Source organism: Elephantulus edwardii, unplaced genomic scaffold, assembly GCF_000299155.1.
Source record: "Elephantulus edwardii isolate Elephantulus edwardi_28Jun2011 unplaced genomic scaffold, EleEdw1.0 scaffold00164, whole genome shotgun sequence".
NCBI classification, from domain to species: Eukaryota; Metazoa; Chordata; class Mammalia; order Macroscelidea; family Macroscelididae; genus Elephantulus; species Elephantulus edwardii.
Genome location: NW_006399914.1, coordinates 3,266,093 through 3,292,364, shown reverse-complemented (window position 1 = coordinate 3,292,364; position 26,272 = coordinate 3,266,093). Strand labels below are relative to the sequence as shown.

Sequence of the window (26,272 nt, the reverse complement as noted above, 5' to 3'; positions counted from 1 at the left end):
GAGCAAGGAAACACTGCATGGTTCAAAATTGGGAAGGCTGTACAACAGGCATGTGTCCTATCTCCGTACCTTTTCAATCTATATGCAGAACAGATTATCCGGGAGGCTGGGCTCTATGAGGAGAAATGTGGCATCAAGATTGGAGGAAGATTCATCAACAGTTTGTGTTATGCAGATGATACAACCCTGCTAGTTGTGAAACAGAGGAGAACCTGAAATGCTTGCTGCAGAAGGTCAAGGACAGCAGCCTTCAATAAGGATTGAGGCTCAATATCAAGAAAACAAGGATTCTCACCACTGGGCCTATTGATAGATGGTGAAGAGATTGAGATTGTTCACAGCCATAGTTTGCTTGGCTCCACAATCAACACTCTTGGCAACAGCAGCCAGGAAATTAAAAGACATATTGAGATGGGAAAGTCTGCTGTTAGAGACCTCCCCAAAGTACTGAAGAGCACTGATGTCACTCTGGAGACTAATACAGGCCATGGTCTTTGCAATCACTTGCTATGCATTAGAGAGCTGGACAATAACTAGGGAGATTAGAAGTAGAATTGATGCCTTTGAGCTGTGGTGTTGGAGAAGAGTATTGACTATACCATGGAATTCTAAGAAAATGAACAGGTTCATCTTAGAGAGGGCTAAACCAGACTGCTCCTTGGAGGCAAGGATTCTGAAGCTTTGTCTGACATAGTTTGGACATGTTGAAATTAAGGACCAGTCCTTGGAGGGGAACATCATGCTTGGGAGGGTGGAGGGACAGTGCAGGAGAGGAAGTCCCTTGATGAGATGGATTGATTCAGTGACTGGAGTAATCGGGATGGGTGTGTCAGACACAGTAGATTGACACAAGATAGAGCAGAGTTTAGGGCTGTTGTACACAGGGTTGCTATGAGTCACAGGTGACTCAACAGCACATAACAACAACTAGGCCAATAAACAATACCATCAACAATTTCATCTTCCTTAGATCCACAGTCAACATCCTTGGCACTAGCAGTCAAGAAACCAAATGGCGTATTGCATTGGTTAAGTCCACTGTCAGGGACCTCTCCAAAGTACTGAGAAGCAATGATATCAGTTTAAAAATGAAGGTGAGCCTGATTCAGACCATGGTTTTTCTAGTCATATGCTATGTATCTGAGGGCTGGACAATGAAGAAGGACGATAGAAGAATTGGTAGCTTTGCATTGTAATGAAGAAGAATATGAAATATCTCATGGACTGCTGAAAGAACAAGCAGATATGGAGAAGTCTTGGAGAACATGCAGCCAGGGTGCTCCTTAGAGGCAAGAAGCTCCTTCTCACATACACTTGACATGTTGCTAGAAGGGGATATTCGTTGGAAAGGGACATCATGTAGGAAAAGCAGAGCGTCAGCAAAGGAAAGGAAGACCCTCAACGAGATGGATTGACACAGAGACTGCAGCAACAGACTCAACTATATCAGAGATGATGAGAATGACACAGGACAGGGCACGGTTCAGATCTATTGTTCATAGAGTTGCTATGAGTCGTACTTGATTGACTCAATGACACATAACAACAACAACAACAAAGGTATTAAAGTACAAAATAGATGCTACAACACAACCAAAACTCAAAAACACTATGCTAAATGAAAGAAGCTGGATCCTCATTTATATGGAACATCAGAATAGATAAGTCTCCAGTGATAGAATACACAGGTAGTTGCCTGAGGCTCAAAGGAGGAGGGAAACTAGTTTCAGGGAGCAATTGACTACTGGGTGAAGGGTTTTGTTTTGTAGTGATGGAAAGTGTTTGGAACTGGTTAAGGTGATGTTCACGCAACATTGTGACTGTACCAAATGCCTGCTTCTGCATTATAGTTACTATTATATGAATTTTGCCTCAAGAAATTATTTTTTTTAAGAGTTTTTGCCATTAGCCAAAAGGGAGAGCAAAGCCAAAAAGTGTGAGTGGGTAGGCATGAATTGCTTTCCACAAGGCTTTCAGGAGAAATTATTTATTCTATCCCTGCTATGACCACCACTACCCCTCTCCATAATATCTGTTTGATCTCAGCAATAATACTGACAGGGCTGGTGGAATTCTCCCTGTTTTACTGATAAGGAAACTTGGGCTGGGGTAGTTCAAGTGATTTTCCAAAGTTTGTAAAACGAGTGAGCTAAGTCTTCTGGTTTTAATATTAGTGTTCACTCCTCTTTACAATGTTTCTTCAGCAGTTTGCTGCTGATGTTGTCCAAAAGGAGTTGTGTTGCTAATGTTGGGCTTCTCTGGCAGTTCAAATCTATTAGTGGATAGGGAATCTCCTTAAAGGCATTTTGGTAATTTATAGACACAGAAATATAATAGAGTCAGCTATGAGTTGGTTCTAACTTGACAGCAAATAGATATGTAGAGAGAATCAAAGCCAAGTTTAAACCAGGTCATCAGACTCCAAAGCATGTCCTTGGACTTTCTATGCTCTCATTCACTATCTTGGTTATACCACTCTTCCCACAAATATGTGTCTGGCACCATATTTGTGCATAATATACGCTCAAGAGGGAGCTCTGGTGGCCTAGTGGTAAAAAGTTGTGATGCAATCCCAAAGGCTCACACTTCAAATCCATCAGCTGCTTCATGGTAGAAGGATGAGAGTCTTCTCCTAACTGGAGGGTAAGCTATGAGTCACTTCCGACCAAGCAGGACACAAAACAACATACACTCAAGAGGAGATTTTTGAAATAAAACAAAACCTGCTCAGTTCCCTGGAAAGTATTTCTTTTACAAAGGGGGAAAAAAGCCAAGTGAAGGGTTGTAAATGATGAGAGGGTTGTAAATGATGATGTGTTTGTAGAAGGGTAGGTACAATAGACAATATTTTTAAAAAGTACTATTAATGTTCTATGCATATACATCTACCACTACTACTCATTGCTGTTATGTTGAAATCTTTTCATAGCTGACCCTCCTGTTGTTTTCAGAGGCTATAAATCACATGGTAGGAGATTGCTGTCTTGGATCAGTAGTGGTTTCAGACAACTTGCCTTTGAGTTAACAGCACAACTCCTTACCCACTAGGCCACCAGAGCTCCCTTATTTGCAAGTTAAGGTATTAAAAAATGGAGATAATGAGGAATAGTGGGACAAACCGGGCTATAATAGTTAGGAAGTCCTTAGTGCAGGTCGATTAATCAGAAGAGTCAGAGGAAGTGAGGAAGGAAGGTCCTTTTTCTGATTAGGACCACACTCTGGACGTTTGTGGTTGTTAGGTGCCAACAAGCCAAACTATGACTCATAATGACTGTATAAATGACAGATTTGAACCTTGCCTATCTTGCACCATCCTCACAGTCTTTGATATGCTCAAGGCCTTTCCACAGTCACTGTATTAGTCCATCTTATGGGGTTCTTTCTCTCTTTCTCTGACCCTCTACCTCTCTCAACATGATGTTTCTCTTCAAGAAAAGTAAGTGAAATGAAGTTTCACCATCCTTGACTCCAAGGAGTACTCAGTGTTGCACTTTCTTCAAGACAGATTTTTAAAATCTCTGATAGTGCAAAAAGCAAGCAAAGAAAACAAACCCACAAAGCCATTGCTGTGGTACCGATTCTGAGTCATGGTGACCCTGTGTGTTATATTGATTGGAAATGCTTCATAGAACTTTCTGGGCTGGAATCTTCATAGTAGATTGTCAGGCAATCTACTTCTGCATGGGTTTGCACTGCCACCTATAGACCTTGGCAAGTAGTGCTAAAACAAAAAATCAAAACTCACTACCATCTAGTCAATCCTAACTCCTGGTGACTCTTCATCAGGTTTCCAAGGCTGTACATCTAACAGGAGGAGATTAGGCCATCTCCCCCACCCCCACCCCCGTGGAGGGGCTGATGGATTCAAACTGCCCACCTTTTGGTTAGTAGCCCAACACACAACTCACCATCAGGTAGTACTAGGCCACAGAAAAGATTTTCCATATTAGATCATTCCAAAGCTTATAGAATGCACCAGCTGCTCAGTGGAAGAAGGATGGGCAGTCTCCTCCTGTGTGATTTGCTGTCTCTGAAAACCTGCTGAAGGTTCAGCTATGGGCTTATTCTAACTCAAGGGCACACAACAGCAATACTAACAAATGATGGTGTATAATAAAAACAACAACAAAACCAAAATCACGGTTTATAAAGCCATGTTACCTGAAAGTCTGAGAGAGGCTCATAAAGAGTAAGAATGTAAAAGCCTCATATTTTCTTTATCCAAGATGAATGCAGGAAGTTGTGACGCTGGAAGAAAAAAATCTTAGACCTGTAGTTTCTATCAGTGGAGGATGGGTTTCTCATGCATTTCTTCACATCTAACCCTTAATACTTTTCCCATAGAAAGAGCAAATCCCACCCCACATTTTCACAGAAATGCTAAAACCTTTTGCAAAGTTGTTACTAATTTTTTTAGTGCTTTATAAATGATAAATCATTTAGTGCAACTGTGTCTTGAAATTCCATTTTGTTTTTAAGACTGTCTTGAGTCTTCTCTTCCTGGTCTATTTTCCCCCCTAACACTCTTCGAGAAATCGACAGGCATTCACAAATGACCATCTGCATTGAATCTCAAAGATAGCAAATGGTCAATTATCTCACAGCAGAGGGAAAGCAGGGAAACCCACCGGGGAATCGCGTGCACTCTCATTTCACAGCATCCCTTCTTTTTATTAATTATTAAATTAGGATCCTTTCCTTGGTCAATCAACTCAAGGCTTAACTGCTCAGAGGAATCAATGTGCTGTGCCCCAGGTGAAGTCTCATTGAATTGAAGGCAGGAAGCAATCCTGCCGTGGTTGCCTTCTAATCAAGTAATTATTTACTACACTGCCATCTGTCTTTATTTTGCTCAACTACTGCATCAGACACAGTAGTATCCCCATACTCCGAGATGGCCATAAATCGTGCAGTACTTATACCCAATACTTGACCGCAATATATTGCAAATCCATTTCATCACTTGATTTCCTACCATTACAATTCGGATTCTTTGTTGTGGTTGACAACCTTGCTAAATACCGCCTAGGAAGTGAACAGTATAAAATACAGCATTTTTGCTTGCTTTGTCAGGAAATAAATTAATTTATTAGGAGACACTATCAGTCATGAGTATTAAACGAGTTGCTGCAGTACATAAGTTATAGTGTTATGAGCATCGATCGATCTTATTTAGATAAAAAGTTATTCTCATCACAGAAGCCTGTGACACAGTACAGAAATAATTGTCATTAGCTGGTAAAATACCTATAAAGTATATTTCTATTTGCTGCTTTATTAACTACAGCATATGGGCACTCTGAATTGCCAATATTTCCTTTAAATTATAATCTGTGATGACACCATGGTGTCAGTGTTGGAAAAGCTATGATGATGGTCATTAACATAGTGTAATGCAATACTTAAGATTTATCAGGCTCTTATTAAGCCCTATATTATGGTATAATATAATGAAGCACAAGCTTATTTCTTCTAATTCAAAATCCCACATGAGGTTTATGTCATAAATCACATAAACTTCAAAACAAAGCACGAAAATGTAGTGTAAAGTTAATTTCTATCATTATGCCCTTGTCTTTTATTCCCTCTACATGCTTTTCATGTATTTGTGTAACATTATTTTCTTGTTTACTCTAGATAGTTGGTACTTATAATTATTTTATTAGCATCCCACTGTATTTCCCCTTTCTTGGCTAAGAAGCAGAAATATTTCAGACATCAAAGTTGATTTAAATAGGCTGTGTCTCCTGGGAAATTAAAAGGGGATGCAGTTCACTGCTAGGATTCTTTTAGGAATACTACAGGAGTCATCTACTATATTGCTTTGTAGAATGAAATTGATGGTGCATTTTGGTGGATAGAATAGCGATGGGTGGGGGCATTATCTTTCAGCTACATCACATCTTTCAGCTTGAAGAGATCGACACAACATACAAAGCAAATGTGTACTCTAAATATAAAATTGTGCCTTGTGTTCTCAGTTTTTTTAGGTGGGAAAATACTACAGAAAGTATTTACAGCACAAAGGATGAAAAATCAAAGCAAAACTGAGGAAGTTGGAAGCAGATAGGTCTCCTCATATTAGCAACTTATAATTGCCCTCGAAGTGGCAATCTGCTGTACAGGGTGTTCTAAAGTGCACATGGATACAGTGCCACTCCACTACTAGATCTCTGATTTCACCACTGCCACCATTCTGTAAGTCCTCATTCCACTTCTTTTTTAAAAAGGTTGAAGAGTGCTTTCTGTCTTCAAAGAGACAGAGGTTTGAATTTCAGCTTTACGAATTACTGACCTTGTGAGTCAGGGTTAGTCTCACTTTTACTAGTTGTAAAATGGGGATAATAATGGTATTTTCTTCATAGGGTAGCCGGTAAGACAATACATGTGAACATGAAAGGTCTCAAGTATGTAAGATTTTGTCACTTAGTAGATTCAACTAAGAAAACATGTTCAAAATTAACGAAGAATAGTGAGTGGGTATTTGAATAGTGATCTAGAAATGGAAAAGGTACCTAGAAAGAGAGGACTGGAGGTGCCAATTTTGGATAAGGTAGACAACGCCCAGTCTGAGGAGCCTATATAGTGGTGTGGTGGAGTCAACCCTGGATTGCTAACTGGCAAGTCATCAGTTCAAATCCACTAGCTATTCCTCAGGAGAAAGAGGTGGCTGTTTGCTTCCATAGATTTACAGCCTTGGAAAACCAAAGGGCAGGCTTCTCTGTTCTGTGGATCATTATAAGTTGGCATTCACTCTACAGCAGTGGGTTTGCTTTGGTGGTTGTTGTTATGTGCTGTCAAGTTGTCTGCAACTCATAGCGATCCTATCTATGTACAGCAGCTCTGAACTCTGCCGTGTCACTGACTCCGACACACCTATCTCCATTACCCCTGTTACTGTATTAATCCATCTCATGTGGGGTCTTCCTCTCCTGTGCTGTCCCTTCACCCTTCCAACATGATGTCCTTCTCCAAGGAGCAGTTCCTCCTGGCCATGTGCCCCAAGTATGTGAGATGGAGCGTCACAATCCTAGCCTCCAAGGAGAAACTTGGTTTCACCCTCTCCAAGACAGAACTATTTATTTTCTTAGTGGTCCGTGGTATGTTCAAGACTCTTCTCCAGCACCGCAGCTTGAAGGCATTGATTCTTCTTCTGTCATTCTTAGTAACTGTCCAGCTCTCTGATGCAAAGCAAGCAATTGCTAAGATCATGACTCTTTGAGGTCTTTCTTATTGGCTTTGGATTCTTGAGCATATATGTCCTTTATGCTACTTTCTTGAGTGCTAGGATTTCAATTTTTACCTGAATTATGATGTCTCCTAAATCTATTATTTCCTGGTTACTTCTTTAAGAATGTGACTAAAACAATTAACTCTTTTAGGAATTCCCAACAGAATTTGTTTAAAATTGTGTCAGGAATCTCTTTATTATACCTGTGCTTCCTCAAGCATTTCACATTTCTATTGGTGGCATGCTGGAGAAGAGTGTTGAATACACCACGGACTGCTACGAGAACAAACAGGTTCATCCTGGAGTGATTGAAACTGGCTGCTCCCGGGAGGCAAGGATTCTGAAGCTTCAACTGACATACTTTGGACATGTTGCAAGGAGGGACCAGTCCTTGGAAAGGGACATCATATTTGGGACAGTGGAGGGACAGCTTAGGAAATGGATCGAATGGATAGATTCAGTGACTGTGGTAATGGGAGTAGGTGTGTCAGAGACAGTGAAGTTGGCTCTAGATAGAGCATGGTTTAGGGCTCTCGTACACAGGGTCGCTATGAGTCACAAATGACTTGACGGCACATAACAACAACAGTCACCATCTGATCAACCATTCATCAAATCAGTCAAAAATATTTTCTTCACTACATCCTTATCCTTATTTCACACATCCCATCTGCCTTTTATCTCCTAAGTACTTCCAAATTCTGCCCTTTCCTCTCCATCCCTACTGAGGCAGCCCCAGTTCAGTCTGTCATCTTTCACCTTGTCTCTTGGTTTCTACTCTGATTACTTTTTAGTCCATGCCCAGTAGAATCCCCAAAACACGTGACCTGAAACCCACATTAGACCACAGATTCCTACACTTAAATCCCTTGAATGGTTCCCCACTGGCTACAGTATATGGCCCAGATTTTGGATATGGCCAGGGAGATAGTTTTAATTTGGTTCCTTCTCATATCAGCAATCTCATCTTTTACTATTCTCTGCATCTTAGATTTCTTTTCAGAAATACTAACCTACTTTCAGTTGGCCGTGTGCCTCTTCCTCCAGGCTTCCGTGTCGTCTCTATATGCCTTTTCTGAAGTACTCTTTGTCAGGAATGACATTCTCTGAACTCCTTGCCAGTTTTTCTTTCCTCCAGCATTGCATACTATTGAAGTTGAATTATGCTTCTTAAAAATGTACGTCCTAATACCTGATATTTTGGAATGTGACTTTTTTTGGCAATAGGATCTTTCCTCAATATAACTAGTTAAATTAGTGTCAAGTCATACTGAAGTATAATGAGCCCTAAACCAATACAGCTAGTTTCCCTATTAAAAAAAAAAAAGAAGAATAAGAAGAAACATAGACACAGAGGAAAGACAACTATGTAAAGACAGAAGTAGTAACTGGAGTCTTGCTGCCACAAACTGAGGAATTTGTACTCCTGTTGGAAATTGGAACAGACAAGGAAAGACATTCTGCTATTGCCACTAGGGACAGGATGAGCCTACTGGCATTCTGAATTCAGACTTGTGAGAAAGTAAATCGCTGTTGTTTTAAGCTACCCAGTGTGTGGTAATTTGTTATGACAGATCTAAGAATTGAGAAACCTAAGTAACTCCTACTAATACACTAACTCTCTATGTAAAGGGTAATTTCTACCAAAAGTCCCTTTTAGAGTTAAGTTCCTCTTCTTTCTTTCCCATAAAACTGTGCAAGTAATATACAAATTTTGCATGCTAAGTTTCTTGAGTCCTTGCATTAACCATATTCTATACCGTAGACCACCAAGAAATTGGTAGGTCTGTCTTGGAGAGGGTGAAACCAAGTTTCTCCTTAGAAGCTAGAATTTTGAAGCTCTGCCTCACATACTTTGGGCACGTGGCCAGGAGAGACCGGTCCTTGGAGAAGGACATTATGTTCAGGAGGGTGGAGGGACAGTGCAGGAGAGGAAAGCCCTGGATAAGATGGATTGACTCAGTGACTGGGGTAATGAGGGTAGGTGTGTCGGAGTCAGTGAGACTGGCTCAGGACTGGGCAGGCTTGAGATTTGTTGTACATAGGGTCACCATGAGTTGCAGGTTACTAGACGGCACATAACAACAACAAAAGCAACCCACACCTGTTTTTATTCAAGTCCCTTTGCAACCTTAAGCAACTTCAGGTGGCCATCTATTACTGTATCATAGGGTTTTTCCTAGGCTGTAATGTTTTCAATAGCAGATTGTCAGTACTTTCTCCTGAGTAACTGGTGAATGAATTTGAACTGCCAGCCTTTCAGTGTGCAGCCAAGCACTCAATCATCAGAGTTCCTTTGATTCCTAGTTGTTACTATGTGCCACAGAGTTACTTTCGATTCATAGCAATGCTGTAGGATAGAATATAATTGCCTCAACCTGTTTTCTAAATTGTAATCTATAGTGTTGTTATGAGCTGGAATCTACTCAATGGCAGTGAGTTTAAGAAACATGTTTACAGGAACAAATTTTCAAATATATTCTCCCACAGAACTCCTATTAGTTTGAACCGCTACCATTCTGGTCAGCAGCCAAATCTCAACAGTTGCACCACCAGAATTCCCTGATCCATAGTTGTTGTGTACCATTGTGTCAGAACCAACCCACAGCTAACCCTCAGGTGGTTTTCAGAGGCAGTTAACTGCACAGGAGGAGACTGCCCATCTTTCTCCTGTAGAGAGTCTGGCGGACTCAAACTACATGCCTTTGGGATTGTAGCACAGCTTCTTATGACTAGGTCACCAGAGATCCCTCCAAAAATATTTGTTGAAATAATGAAATTAACACAGAAATAAATCTGCACATCATGTGTTCAATAGATTTAGCATTTCTTTGGTCTTATAAAGTTCAGGTGAAGAGGGTAAGCCATGACTTGGTTTACTGTCCTAATCTTTCGGTGACATCATGGGTGTAGTCATTATTTCATACACAGAGCTTATGTTTAAATTCTAAAACTAAACAAATTATAACAAGTCCTCGAGTAGAAAAAAGCAGAGTCACTAATCTGAATTAGCGTTTCTGCCTCCTACTTGGATTAGTGATTTACAGCACGATGCACTCAGGCTCATTTCCGTGTTCACTATAAACCAGACCATGGTCTCTTAAAAACATAATGCATGTTTTTCCAAGGAAATAATTAATCTTCATTTTCTGAAACATCTTGCAGAAATTAATTCAGCAGTTTATTTCACTAAAGGTGCTTTTTTTCAGTGATGCTGGCTTTGTGTTTTTGTGATAAGAGAAGTAATTGATGACTACCTTGAATTACTCTATATTTCTGATTAGCAGGACAAAGGTCACTTGTGTTGTCCATGAGGAATACATTGGGGGGAGGAGGAGGAGCACACACATGGGGATATCAGCTGTACCCCCTGTTGGACACCCAGCCCCTCGAACAGTGGCATGCACAGAGGAGGGGCTCAGTCAGTGTTTGCTGATTGAATAAAAGCACCTACCTTGAACCTGAAGAACCTGAGAGATGTCAAACCCTTGACTGATTCTGACTATGACCACACCAATTTCAAAATCAAATGCATCGCTGAAAATGAAACAGAATGGTTAGTGATTGAAATGGCTCCTCTACTCCTCAAGTTCTGAACTAATACAAAACTTGCTCCTAGGATTTTGATAGAAAATTCAACTATTTAAAAAAAATTCTTGGACTTTGAGTGAAAGTTTACAGAGCAATTGGTTTTCCATACAATCATTCGTGAGATCAAACCACTGACAGTCACACTTTAGAATGAAGTCAAGAACTGGTACTATTTCTGCTTGTTTGTTCTTTCATCTTGGGTAAAAACTAAATCCAAACCATCCAGTCAGTTCTTCCCCGTGGTGGCATTCCTGAGGGCTTGCCAAGGCTCTGACCCTTTGGAAGTAAATCACCAGGCCTATCTTCTAATGGACCTCTGTGTGGGTTTAAACTGCTAACCTTACAACGCAGTATTGAAGGACATGAACATTTATGCTACTGTAGCCCGAGTACCAAAACCCAAGCACACTGTAGTATGATCAACTCCAACTCATATCAATCCTCCAGCAGGTTTCTGAGGCTACAAATCTACTGCTCATCTCTCTCACATAGAGCACCTCATGGATTCAAACTATCAACCTTTCAGTTAGCAGCCCAACACGTAAGCCCAATCACTCATGCTGGAGGCAACTTATTAGAAGAATACTATCAACTAGAATTCTGCCTAAGATATTTTTACATGTAAAGTAGGAAAAACCAAATTGTGCAACCCTGTGATTTAATGCACCATTTGATGGGTGGAGGGAGGGGAGGGTAAGGAAATGGGAAAGATCCGGTGGGGATCTGGAAATACAGGGGCAATGGTGGGCATAGCTCAGTGTTGATTGATTACATGAAATATAATGAATGGGAATGATTGTATGGAACACAATGTGAAAGAAGGATAGTGTGAAAGAATGTATATGACTTTGCAAGCAAACCAATGTAAAATAAAAATGTAATTTTTTTATTTATAAAAAAGTAGGAAAAACAATCTCCAAAATGTTTAGAATAGAAAGCTTTCAAACTACAAAGATGCTTTGAAGTTGTCAGTTTTCTACTTATTAAGGAGGAATCTTTCATCAATACTTACAATATTAGTTTCCTAGCTAAAAATCTCTTCAGTACCTCTAAAGAATTTTGCCATTGAGTTTGGAGAGGTTGTTTGAGGCAATGCTTTATCACAGCACCTCTAGGTAGCAGGAGATGTATTTTGTGCCTCTACACCTAACTCAATGGAATTAGATTATCTAGAAAAGGAAAGAAGGGCTTTCTCTGTGCTCAGAGTATGTTTTCTGTTTCTAACTTGGAAATTGAAGCAATTGACTCTTTGAGTACATTTAAAATTTTCTCCTCAGGAGTTGTCACTCTTTTAAGACTTGAAAAATCCAGATACCCTTCCCATAGGGTCACCCTCCTGTGCAGCTTGTAACTGTATCATTTTTTGACACATTTTTTTTTTATGGGAAAAGTAAACCTAGTTAGTCAGATGGTAAAAGAAGTCTGTGTAAAAGAATAGCTGCCCAAAATTCAAGCTAAAAATCATTTGTTCACTTAACAAACTAATTATCCTAGAAAATTCTTGATTATCCTTGATTACTAGGGGGGGGGACCCCACAAAAAACAACCAAGGAAAAAATAGACAAAATTGTTGTTGTTATGTGCTGTTGAGTTGCCTGTGACTCATAGTGACCCTGTGGACAACATCCCTAAATCCTGCTCTATCCTGTGCCAATCTTGTCTCTGTCCCTGTTATCCCAGAGACTGAATCAATCCATCTCTTTGAGGGTCTTCATCTCCTGCACTGTCCCTCCACCCTCACAAGCATGATGTCCCTCTTCAAGGACTTGTTCCTCCTTGCTACATGTCCAAAGTAAGTCAGATGAAGCTTCAAAATCCTTGTCTTCAACGAGCAGCCTGATTTAACCCTCTCTAGGATGGATCTGTTAGTTCTCTCAGCAGTTAGTCTACCAAAAAAATATTTAGGTCTTGTGTTAAATGGAAAAATGGCTTCCTAAAAATATTTTTGCCCTATTTGCTAAAGCCTGTGAATATGAATATATTACACTATAGGGCAAAAGGGACTTTGTAGATGTGATTAAATAATTATGTGACCAAGACATGATGAAGGACTTTAAGGTAGGCAGATCATCTTGGATTATCCAGTGAGCCGAATGTGATTACAAACAGTGATGTCATTAAGGAGGTCCAGAGGACCCTGAATGACACTGTCAGAGGAAGCACAAAAATGGCTATTTCATGTTTGTACAGTTTAGCAGTTTATTAATTATTTTAATAAAAATATCCTTTCACTTTGTTACAATAACAAAAAAAACAGTTTCATAAACCTAGCTTGCGTGTATCATGCTACCTACAAGGCTAAGCCTCTATGTTGGAACCTTCTAACACTGATGAGAGCGGTCGTGATTACCCAATTGTAGTAAGGCTTGAATTAAGTGCTTTGCCTACATGTGCTATAAGCTCCTGCTATTTGTCATTGTTGCTAGTGGCTTTAAATAGTAGCTAATTTCATCAAATTTTCTGTTTTAGCTACCATATTGTGGAAATTACCACAAAAAGTTGTGATAATGTTGATAACTTTTAAAAGAATTAAATGATAATGAAAAGAAAATGAAGAGCAAAGCCAAGCAGATCTCTTCAGTTAATAACAATATTATAATTAACATTGTAATTAAATACATAGCAAAATAATTTTGTTATTAATATTAATATAATCTAAAAATATTGTATTTAAGTATTTTATAATTATTAAAATTAAATTTAAGAATATAGTATTCTATTATTAAAATTTATAATAAACAATACAAATGTTTCTAGGAGTGGCTATTCCTTGAAGAAGGACATGATGCTGGGAAGGGTGGCAGGTCAGTGAAGGAGAGGAAGACCCTCAACCAGGTGGATTAATGTGGTGACTGTCTCAAGGGGCTCTTGTGTGTCAGGAAGTGTGAGGATGGCACACGACAGAACAGGGTTCAGATCTTTTATTCATAGGGTCCCTATGAGTCATACTCAACTCGGGCATCTCACAACAACGATTCTGTGTGGTCTTATACAGAAGGTGGTCAATAGGGGCACTGTGCCATCACTGTAATGGATGATATCAACTTTGTGACACTCCGATCAGATAACAGGTTTCCTTAAATGTAAAATTAAGAATCAAAAGATGAGGCCAGAGTGACACTGTGGGAGAACTTAACCCACGCTGTTAGGTTTGGAGAGTGAAGAAGAGGGCACGAGATCAACATGTGCAGGCAGCCTCTACCCAGAATCAGATTTTTACTTTAAAAGTCAGTTGGATCTGATCCCTGTAACCCCCAAGTGCTTCATAGTAGAGCTATGCTCAACAGCATCTTCAATGACTAGAATCTTAAGAAAGCTCTCTGTGGTCACAGTCCATAAAGAACTTTACTACTAATCCAAATGAGGCGACTGCCTGGCGATTCAAATCTGCCAGTGGCTTATGGGAGGAAGACAGGCAATCTCCTCCTGTGCAGTTTACAGCTTTGGAAACCATCTAGAGGGTCAACTATGAGTCACTTCCCAGGCACTGAGAGAGAGAGAATGTTAGGGAATTAAAATCCAGAGGTCCTTTCAGTTCCGTGTGACTGGATCTGATTATGTGGTCCCTTTGCCTGTCTTTGGGATGGGAAGGTTGGAAGATGATCCAAAATAATATTGCATTAAATAATGGATGTTTTGTTTGTAGATTTAAAGATTTTAGATTCTTTTTTCTTTTACCTTTTATTGTTGTTCTTGTTCGTAGAAAAATGGAATTTTACTGAAAGATCTAGATAAAAGAAGAATGAGCAACTGATCTTAGTACCTCTAAATAATGTTGGCTGAGCCCGGTTGTTGACAAGAGGATGACCTTGATCAGCTGACTGGGCTTTAACTAAAGCTAACTCCTCTTACATGTTGACATATGGCATTTAGAGCACTACCAGGAGCCACACATGTTTGAGAAACATAATTTATGAGAATACACATAATATCTAGTTCCTCTGTGTTAGGAATACTGCTGCAAAGTAAAACACACTTTGGTCAGTAATGCACATAATTTCAGAATATGAAAATAATTTTCTTATGATTTTTACAGTAGAACTAATAATAGAATGCTTTGGTTTTGATGTTGTATAAATCTCCCCAAAATAATGACAAATGTGATGTCCAGTCTAGCAGAAGGCAGGGGAAATGCATTAGCATAAGAAGCATTAAGTATATACTTATTTTGAATGGGTAAGCATTTCTTCCCTGTAATGTACGGACTTATCAGTGCAGCTGTTCTGCTTAGGCATCATCTGTACCTTGTGAAATAAAATCAGGGCAAAGTGACACCCCAGATACAGGAAACATTCCATGTGCCAAGATGGCTGTTGGGTTGAAAGTTTGGTTAATTTGTTTCAAGTTTGGAAGAAAGGTCTGATTATCTATAAGGCTCACTGATGATGCCCTGATTCTCTCTAAATGCATATAATTGATATTCTCTGTTTTGAAAGAAAATAAAAACTGAGCCCATAATACTTGAGTATGTATATATAATGTTATGGTGGTAAATTTCAGTTTTAAATTCTAATGTTCATAGTTTAAAATCCCAATCACATCAGTTAATAACAGATTTTTCAGCACGTTTGCTAAATTTTAATGTTTGTTCATTAATAAAATGAGAACAAAAATAGTGATTATTTCAAAGGCATTTTGTATGAATTAAGTGGGATAATTCATGCTAAGGATGTTAACCAGCTTCAGCTAGACTTTTAAGTACTGTTGGTATTCTCTGGTGGCTAAGTAGTAAAAAGTTGTATTGCCAACTCAAAGGTACTCAGTTTGAACCTACCAGCTGCTCCATGAGAGAAAGATAGACATCCTCTGTGTGATTTACTGCTTCTGAGATCCTGCTGGAGGGTCAACTTTGAGTTAGTTCTGACTCAATGATATATAAAATTAACAGTATTCCCTCTACCTCAAGACTCTTCAAAATTTTCTTTTTTTTTTAAAAATATGGGATGCTTTACAAATTTGCATGTCATTCTTGTTCAAGGGCCATGCTCGTCTTCTGTATATCGTTCCAATTTTAGTATATGTGCTGCCGAAGTAAGCATTCTTCAAATATTTAGATATTAGATGTTATATTCCATTTAAAAACTTCCTTTGGTCCCATATCAGCAGAGGGAACTGTGACGCCTGGGATTTGTTGTTGATGTGTTAGGTCATGTTAAGTCAAGTAAAATTCGTAACAACCCTATGAACAACAGACCTGAACTCTGACCTATCTTGTGTCATCCTCATTATTTCAGACTTGAGCCCATTGAAGTAGGCATTGTGCTAATCCATCTGGTTATTCCTCTCCAAGGAATAGCCAATCCTAACACCATGTTCAAAGTATGTGAGACAAAACTTTGTCACTTTTGCCTCCAAGGAGCACTCTGGCTTTCCTTTCTCCAAGACATAGCTGTTCATTTTTTTGGTTGTCCATTATATATATATTCCGTACTCTTTTCCAACAACACAACTCAAAGGTCTCAATTCTTCTTTCATGCTTATTCATTTTCCAGCTCTCAGATGCATAGCAAGTAATTAGAAAGACCATGGCCTGAATCAGGTGCATCTTAGTCTTCAAACTGATATCATTACTCCTCAGTATTTGGAGAGGTCCCTAACTGCAGACTTTCCCAATGCAATATGTCTCCTAATCGCCTGACTGCCATTACAAGTGATAGTGAACACATTATCCAAGGCCAAGAAGACATTGACTGAAGTGGGTATGCCAGTCAACCAGGTGTTTTTAAAGAAAAATATTTCCCTTACCTAGCACTTCTCACTTTTAATCTTATAAATAAATGTCATTGTTTTGTTTACATTTTTGTTGGGCCTTTATACTTCTCCCCACTCATCTCTCTTCTTTACACTGAGCCTGAAAAATTCCATTATTGGCACGGTTTTCTTTTTTCACATTGGTAAAGAATTCAGAGTAACAAGGAAATGTGCTTGTCTCAGGCTGTTTAATCTGATCTAACAGTGTCTGTTCTGCACTGCCCTGGTTAGTGCTTTATAAGAAAGAATACATCTTGAAAGCCATCACTTACTGTATGATTCCCACGTAGTTCTCAATCTCTGTCAGGGGTGCTTTCCTCCAGTTTTTTTTATATCCAATCACCAGAGTGTTTGGCTTCATTCTTCCCAAGCCTGAGGCCTAAACAGAGGACATAAAAACATGAGCAGTCTTTACCACACCAGTAAAACACCATCGCAAATTAAAAATAATGTCCAAAAGAGCACTGAAGTGATATTCTGAAGATTCTGAAGATTAGATTACATTTCAGTGCATGTCCTTCATGGCTGTACCCAAGCATAAAATAGGAAGATTAGTTCTAAATCATCTCAGCCATAAATGGATTTTAGATGACAGAAATGTAGCTTTTCTAAATTAGCAGTCATTTGCATTTCTTCTGACACACTCATTAAAATGGTTCAATAATTTAAAATCAAGTGGGGACCAGATTAGCTGTTAGTGTGTGTGTTGTAACTTAGTGGTTCAAAACTCAGTTTCACCTATTATGTCCATAATGTCATTGGCAATAAAATCCATGTTTGGAAAATTCTTCTATTCAAGGATCACTGAAATGTCTACTTGTATTATTTATTAGAAACTAACTGGGTTACACTTTCTGAGTTTAATCTTCTAGCAAGGCAGTATCACTAATAGCCATCTTTTTTATCAAAAGTTTCATTCTCCTCCCCCATCAGATAATAGGACATGGCTTGCAATAAATTGAGTTTAATTTGGCTGTCTTATCAAGCACCTATTAATTGCATAATATTACATTACGTTAAGCACTCTGAGATAGAAGCAGGGTGTGTACAGTGGTCTGAAGGAATTTAAGGCAAGATTGAGAAGGAAAGGGGGAAGATCCTGCCTCTAGCTTTGATGCTCACAGCTGAGTACCAGAGAATCCTTAAAACAATCCAAGCAACCCTCAGAAACTAGAGTGATTTACTTCTGAATCATTTTTGCTGTTATGATTAAAAGTTTCAATTCTAAGTCTACCAAATGGCACAATGCATTAGTTCTTGCTTTTTAGGGTTGCCACATTCAAGATTGTCAGAACTCAGGACAGCATCCAGACAATCCTGATGCTTAAGTAGTCAAGAAAAAGAAAAGATTAGTAATTCAGATCCCATGTGAAAAATACTGTATACAAAGTTTGTAATTAAACCAGTATAAAATAAAGATTGTATTAAAAAAAACCAACTAGAGGCAGATTCTACATAGCTTTCAGTGGTGGGTTAAGGAAGGGGAAGAGAAAGGAAAGAATAAGGAGGAAAAGACAGGTGAACTGTGGGCTTGGTGTTGAACTGCAGAATTTGTTAGAATTTATTCAGCATTCTGGAAATCATTTAGAAATATAGGGAGACTTTATGCCCAGCTCACTACGCATTTATTTAGCTGAGTCTAGCAGCTGCCCTCACACCATTTGCAAAAGAGAAAAAGGAAAAGAATGCCTGACTAGAGCATTGCTATATGCAGTATGAGATGCAAAAATAGTTTGAAGTTTTAATAGGATCCTGAATGTCGTCAACCATCAGAACAAATTTGCATTTCAATAAGCATGGAGACAGAATGTATGCGGTGGCCAAAGGCAACCTCATTTCCCATTTTCAGTGTATCATTCAGAGTTCATTGTAACAGAGCCTCTCTCCTTTTGTCTTAGCTTTGCCTATCCCCAGGAATTAGAAAATGAATTCCTTAGCCACCTGCATTGATCTCTGATATAGGCTGTCTGACAGATCCATTTCCTTCAAACGTCATTAACTTGGAGCACTAATTGTCTTTTGCCTTTGTGTGCACTCCCTCAATGCCAGTTTTACCTGAAGGAGACTTCGGACACCATCTCTGAAGCAGTCTGCTGCCACTGCCGCATAAAAGGCCTTGATTTTGTTTTTTATAAGCCAAGCCTGCTTTTTCGCCATGCCACTGTTCATCTCCTTAACACAGAGCTTGCGTGGTCCCTACACAACACAATGAAATATTGGTTAGAAGCCCTGCTATTATACATCACCCTGCTGTTGTTTCCTAAAGGACAGAAATAGCCAGCAATGTCCCACTGAGTTAAGAAATAAGAAAGAGGCACAGGCACCTCACTTAACAGGGTTCATGCAGATCCAACCTTTTGGAAAGGACCTGGGCTGCTCATATTATTCACTTTCCACCCCAAATGTCTCGAGTTATTAACACCTACTTAATTAACTGCCTTATTCTGAATGAAAAGAAGCACCGAGGGCATCATAGCACATGAGGAAAATACTGAAAGCAGCTCCGGATAAATACACAATCAACCTTTGGCTCAGCAGCACAAACCACTTTTAGGAACACTGAAGTCATCTCAGCTAGAGCCCAATTTCAAGAAATGGACAGAGCTTTCTGGAGCCAGACATGGTGAGCTGCAAATCTTGCCACAAACCACCACATCTTGACAATTCTATTAGGCTGATTCATTGCTATTTTGTGTGGCAAGAAGACCCTTATATCCCTTCTCCCTGTGTATTGTTGACACACTTGCATTCAAATAAATGGATATTTCCCTCCTATTCACTGTGCTTGGTGAGATAAGAAGGATGGAGAAGATGAAGGGGAAGGTTGTAGATGAAGGAGTTTATCATTTCAAGATCTGAGTTCTGGAAAGTCATTTTTAGCCAAAAATTCTAAGCTTGCTTCTCATTCCTTAATGGTCCAAATACTCTTTTCTTCTTATGAATTGAAAAATTCAGTCCACAAAGTATTTTTTTTTATTATCTGCTTTATGTCTGACAGGGTACCCAGTAGCTATTCTCCTGGGAAATTAATTTGACTTATAGATAGATTTGACATTTTATTAAGATACCCAAGATTTCATCTGAGTTATCTGGGACCTTGATAAAATGCAGATTCTGAGTTAATAGGCCTGGCATAGGATATGCGTTTCTAGCATGCTCCCAGGTGACTTGGATGTTGCTGGTTTGATGCTATATAAAAACAAGCTCATATTATATGCAGTTGGAGAGAAATGGTTTCAAATCCAAGAAATTTAAATGAAAGTAAATGAAGTAGAGATGTAGGGTGGATACTTAGTTAAACAAAAAATGTAATCTAAGGAAAAATATGTCATTATGGATCAAATTAGCTTAGGTTTTCAGGTAACCAATGCGTTTTGAATCACTCATCCTTTTCTTGAGAGGTTTTTTTTTGTTACCTTGAAGTTGAGATGTAATCCATATTAAAGGCTGCATTCTTTGATCTTCTGTAGCAAGCACTTAACATCCTCTTTACCGTTAGCAAGCAAGGTTGTATCATCTGCTTAGTGTAGGTTGTTGATGTGTCTTCCTCCAATCCTGATATCACATTCTTCTTAGAGTATAGTTTCATGAATAATTTGCTCAGCATAAAGCTTGAATAGATATGGAGAAAAGATACAACTCTGATACATTCCTTTCTTAATTTTAAATCATATAATAATGTTCCCCTGCTTTGTTTTGAAAAACAGCTCTTGGCCTAGTTATAGGTTTCACATGAGCACAACTAAGTGCTCGGATATTCCCATTCTTCTCAATGTTAGCCAGTTCGTTATGATCCACAGTCCAGTGCCTTTGCGTAGTCAAGAAAGCACAAATACGTATTCTTCTGGTATTCTCTACTTTCAGCCCGGATTTGTCTGACACCAGCAGTGATATCTTTGGTTTTACGATCTCTTCTAAACCCAGCTTGAACTTCTTACAGTTCTATATATTCTGTTCTAGCCATTTTAAAATTATTTTCAGCAATATTTTTCTTGCATGTGATATTAATGATATTGTTTGATAATTTTCACATTCTGTTGGATTATATTTCTTGGGAATGGGAACAAATATGGATCTCTTCCAGTCCCATGCCCAGGCAGCTGCCCTCCAAATTTCCTGACATACTGGTGAGCATGTGAAGGTATGTATGTCAATTTGTATTTCACTGATTCCTGGGGCCTTATTTTTCACCAATGCATTCAGTGAATTCTTCCTTCATTACCATTGGCTTTTGATTATATGGCACTTTCTGAAATATTTCAGTGTTGACCAGATCTTTTTGGTACAGTGATTCTATGTATTCCCTCCACCTTCTTTTAATGTTTCCTCTAACATTAATTCCCATAGCTGCTCTCAGTATTGCAACTCAGGGCTTAAATTTGTGTTTCAGTCCTTCCAGCTTGAGAAATGTTGAGCGAGTTCTTCCCTTTTTAGTCTTCAATTCCCACTCTCCAAACATTCTGCTATAATTGTCTTCTTGAGCTACCCTTTGAAATCTTCTATTCGGCATCTCTTCCATTTGTTTTGGCTTCTTGACAATCTAGTGCAAACTTCAGTCTCTTCTTCCATTTTGTCTTTTTTCTTTCTCTTCAGTCGTTGTAATGATCTTCTGTTCTCTTCATGGATGATATTCTTAATATCATCCCACAACTTGTCTGGTCTTTGACATTGGCGGTCAATGCTTCAAACCTATTCTTAAGATGATTTTGAAATTCAGGTGGGATAGACTCAAGATCATATTTTGGTTCTCCTGGACCTATTTCCATTTTCTTCAGCCCCAATTAAAACATGCCATATGAGTAATTGATGATCTGTTCAACAGTCAGCACCTGGCCTGGTTTTGATTGCTGAAAATGAGCTTCTCCAGTGATTCCTTCCACAGATGCAGCCAATCTGATGCAGTCTACCATGTGAGGTCCATGTGTTTTGTTGTGGTTTTTTTTAAAATTTTATTTTATCAATTTTAATGAACATTTACAGAGATTTTGGATTTCCGTTCATTCATTGTTGTGTTTTTCTCATTGCCATGTTGTTGGTTTTTTAAAGGTTCTTTGCGATGAATAAATCATTGAGCATACATAATTTGATCATTCTATTTCTGGCCTCATTCATGTCATCAAGTCTGTACTTCCTGACAACTATTCTTTCTTAATTTTTTCCAACATTTGCATTCCAGTCACCAGTTATTGTAAACACATAGTGATTACATGTTTGGTCAATTTTGGACTGCAAAATCTGGGAAAAATCTTCATCTCCTCTTTTTGGCTTTAGCTGTTGGTGTGTAGATTTGAATAATGGTCATATTAGTAGATATTCTTTGTATGAATATATATATATGTGTGTGTATGTATCTGTATATGTATCTGTATATGTATATGTATATGTATATGTATATGTATATGTATCTATCTATCTCACAGCATTACACTCAGGATAGAGCTTAAATTGTCGTTTTAACTATTAATGCAATACAATTCCTTTTCAGTTTTTCATTCCCAGCATTGTATATACCATGTGGTTGTCTGATTCAAAGTAGTTAAAGCCAGTTTGTCTCAATCTCAGCAATACCTAGATGTTGATATCAAGAAAGAAAACAAAACTTCAAAAAAAGAAAACAAATACATTAAGAAAACAAAAATTCTCACCACAGGACCAATAGGTAATATCACAATAGATAAAGATTGAAACTGTCAATGACTTCATATTACTTGTATCTACAATCAACAGTCTTAATAGCAACAAACAAGAAATCAGGATAGAAGGGTGGGAGCAGAGGAGTGAGGATAGGTAGGAGTGAAACCACAGAGTTGCACAGTTTGTTGGATGGATGGAGGGAGGCAAGGGAAGGGGAAGGAACAGGGTGGAAATATAGGATAATGATGGGCAATGTCCAATGGTGATTGATTTTTTAAACATGATGCATGAGAATGATTGTATGAAACACAGTGTGAATGAAGAATAGTGTGGAACACAATGTATACCAAACTTTGTAGGTAAATACATTAAAAAAGAAAAGAAAAAAGATCAGGATACATATATTGTGCAGGGTAAGCCTGTAGACAGGGACCTCTCAAAATTACTGAGGAGAAATGATATTAATTTGAAAACTAAGATGAAGCTGTTTCAGACCAATGTGTTTTCAATTCCTTTCTACATATCTGAGAGTTGGACAATAAACAAGGATGATAGAAGATTGATGCCTTTGAACTATAGTGTTGACAAAGAGTACTGAATATCCCATGGACTGCAAAAAAGAACAAGTATATGTCTTAGAGAAAGTGCAGCCAGAGTGCTCCTTGGAGGCAAAGATGACGAAGTTTTGTCTCACATATTTTGGGTGTGTTGCTAAGAGAAGCTATTTCTTGGATAGAGACATCATCCTTGGAAAGATAGATGGTTGGCAAAAGAAAGGAATCCCCTCAACCAGATGAACTGGCTTGACACCATGACTAGAACAATGGACTCAAGTGTGTCAAGGATGACGAAAATGGCACAGGATAGTACAGGTTTCAGGTCTGTTGTTCATAGGGTCACCAAGAGTTATACTTGACCGAACACCATCATCACAGCCAACAGTCCTTCCTTGAGTCTTTCTTACCTTCATCAACTACAAAAGAAAGGAGGGAATTTTTGTTTAGGAAAGCTTAATGGTAACAACGACCATGGGATAGAAAAATCACCAACAGCCTGGAAAGATGTTGGACCATCAGTATATTGAGCTGTGTACCACAATGACTGTGAACCCCTGGGAAAACTGGCATTTATTTAAATAAATACAGTCTAACGTATGTTTATTAGTATTATAAAAAGCCAGATTAAACATTCATTGTGACAGAGAGATTTACTTTAATGCCTAAATTTGCCATATTGAGAAGTCATAAAAATATTTCATGCAGAATCTCTCTTTGCTAAAAGCAATTATAATATTCTTGTAGCACACATATTAATGCGAGGCAAGACTGCAATACAAATGTATTAAGAAAAAAGCAAACTAACAAAGAAGACACCAGAATATAATTACTCAATGTCTAAATTTGTCATAGTCACAAAAATGGATTTTACAACCCAATTAAAATATTATAGTGATTAGCTTCAGTTAGGATCCAAAATATGAGTACATAAATTAATTCAGGATTTGAATAGACAACAAAGCTTTGGAAATCTTGTATATATTATAATTTTGATGTTGATTGAGAGAGGGGCAAAGGAATTTATAATTAGTCTGGAGTAGAAGTTGAATGAGAGGCAATTTTATATAAATGAATGTTATGATGAAGAAAATTAACAAAAGAGATCTCACATTTTTTGGATCAACTTGAGGAATTTGAGCCAAGCACAATGTTCTCTCTAACTCTGATGTTGAGAATCTAGCAGGTCTTGTTTCCTTGTCATTGCTTTCATTTGTCATTCTGTTTAGAACTGTAGGAAACAGAATCTTTTCCTCTCTGATTTGCCCTATATTTCATCTCACCATGCTTTCTAGCACTCATTCATAGGTCGTTTCATTCGTTCTGTTTTTTGCTATGACACTGTCTTATTCATATCAGTGCAGAAGCTCACTGACAAATGAACAATAGATGCATCTAAAAATAAGGTCTTCTTGGTGGATGTGAGAGTTCTGTCAAGAGAAAGTTGTAGAAGAAAACATGAACATTTTGTTTTCCCAGGGTTATTGGGCTTTAAATTGCTGTCCATAGGTTGTCATCTCTGCATTTAGTTTTATTAAATACTTTCTAAATTTCCAGGAAGGAAAAGGAAAGCAGGGTGAAATTTTGTTAAAAGGGTAATCTAGATGAAGAAGATAGACAAAGTGATTCTTTCCCTCCCCTTGACAATGTGAAGAAAATGAAGGATTAAAGACAGAGAATATACAGAACAAATCTTCATGTTGGTTCCTCCATGTGAAAACACTGGACAGATATTCATACTTATGATAACATTCCTTTGAAGAGGAAAAAAGCCATGGTGGTTTTATAAAGGGAAGTATAGTTTGGATCTGTAATGGTTTATTTAATTTAAAATTAGTATTAAGGATTCAAATGGTTTTTTTTAATTATATATACATTGTTGTTGTTCTGTACTGTCAAGTCAGAACTGACCCCTAGCTGACCCTCCTGTGACTTTTCAGAGGCAGTAAATCACATGGGAGGAGATGCCCGTCCTTCTCACATGGAGGATTTGGTGGATTCCAATCCTGTGCCTTTAGGATTCCAGCGCAGCTTTTTGCCACTAGCCCAGCTGCGCTCCCCATATATACTTTAGCATAACAATATTTTTAAAAAATTAGTGGAAACATCTGTGACAAAAAATGTTAATAGTTGTTGTAGTTAGGTGCCATCAACTTGAGTATGACTCATAGTGGCACTATGAACAAAAGATCCGAACCCTGTTCTATCCTGCACTATCCTCATACATCCTGACACACAAGAGCCTACTGCAGCAGTCACCATGTCAGTCCACCTGGTTGAGGGTCTTCTCCTTCACTGATGCTCCATTCTTCCCAGAATCATGTCCCTCTCCAACGAATAGCCCCTTCTGGCAACATGCCCAAAGTATGTGGGTCAGATTGGAGCCTCATCATTCTTGCCTCCAAGGAGGACTCCGGCTGTTTTGATTTTGTTTTAATTGTTATTAGAAGAAGGGGAAATGGATGTACTTTGTTTTATATATATATATATATATATATATATATACACACACACACACACACATATATATGTGTGTATATATATATGTGTGTATATATATATGTGTATATATGTGTATATATATGTGTATATATATGTATGTGTGTATATATATATATATATATATATATATATATATATATATATTACCATTCAACATTTTCAACCTATAAAAACAAAAATAATATATTCTTTGACCTAATATGTTTCCTCTTGGAAGCAGGAGTGGCATCCACTTCCGTAAACAGCTTGCCTCCAGAAACCTTATGAACCTGGAGAAAGGATGAAAGTTACGCACGCAAGTGTCAAGGACTTTCGTTCATAGGGTCTCCATGAGTCGCCTACTACTCGACAGCATTTAACAACAACAGCATGTTTCCTAATATTTCAAGATAAAAATAGAAGCAACCTTAAAAAAGAACGTTTGTATTTCAGCCACAAGTATAATACATTGTGTTTTGCCATTGTACTGTAGACTTGGGAGCCTTTTACAGTGTTAAGACATAGGAGATTTAGAAAAGAGATAAATTATATATGCAATTTTTTACAATAATGGATTTACCTGTTTTGCATTCTAAATTCCAAACCTGTTAAATAAACTTTCCATTCTTAAAAGTATTTCTGGAGCCGTAGAGGTTCAAATTTAAGAAGTGAGGGGTGGTGTTTTTTTTTTGGTTTTTTTTTGGGGGGGGGTGGTTTTAAACGCCTTTCTTTCCAAGCACAAGCAAAAAACCCGCGGGTAGCATAATTGCTTATTTAATTCCGAGTCTTAAATTCTACGTTGAGTAATGAGAGCGGGTAGAGGGGTAAGGGGGAGTGGATCGGACTTTGACCTTTAGCCTTTGGCCTGGCGATGGGAAAGGAACCGCTTCCGTCTTTATATAAGGAGTTTCCTGGTCTTTCGTGGCCTAGTCTCTGCGTGCTTGGTGCTCGCTTCCTTCCGTCTTTTCCTCTGCTGTCACCTAGCTCCACGTACAGCCGACATCATGGGCTTCGGAGACCTCAAGACCAC

The 26,272-nt window shown here is 38.4% G+C and overlaps 1 protein-coding gene across 2 annotated transcripts in view; it reads right to left on the bottom strand.

Moving 5' to 3' along the window:
• SLC12A1 (solute carrier family 12 (sodium/potassium/chloride transporter), member 1) overlaps window positions 1–26,272 on the bottom strand; it is a 139,070-nt gene that overhangs the window by 35,508 nt on the left and 77,290 nt on the right. For both annotated transcript variants that reach the window (XM_006895292.1, XM_006895293.1), the window contains exons 17-19: window positions 18,629–18,769; window positions 16,846–16,952; window positions 10,686–10,768 (exon numbers count right to left, since the gene is read on the bottom strand). In XM_006895292.1, coding sequence (XP_006895354.1) covers window positions 10,686–10,768; window positions 16,846–16,952; window positions 18,629–18,769 — 331 coding nt within the window. The remainder of the gene's footprint in view (window positions 1–10,685; window positions 10,769–16,845; window positions 16,953–18,628; window positions 18,770–26,272) is intronic.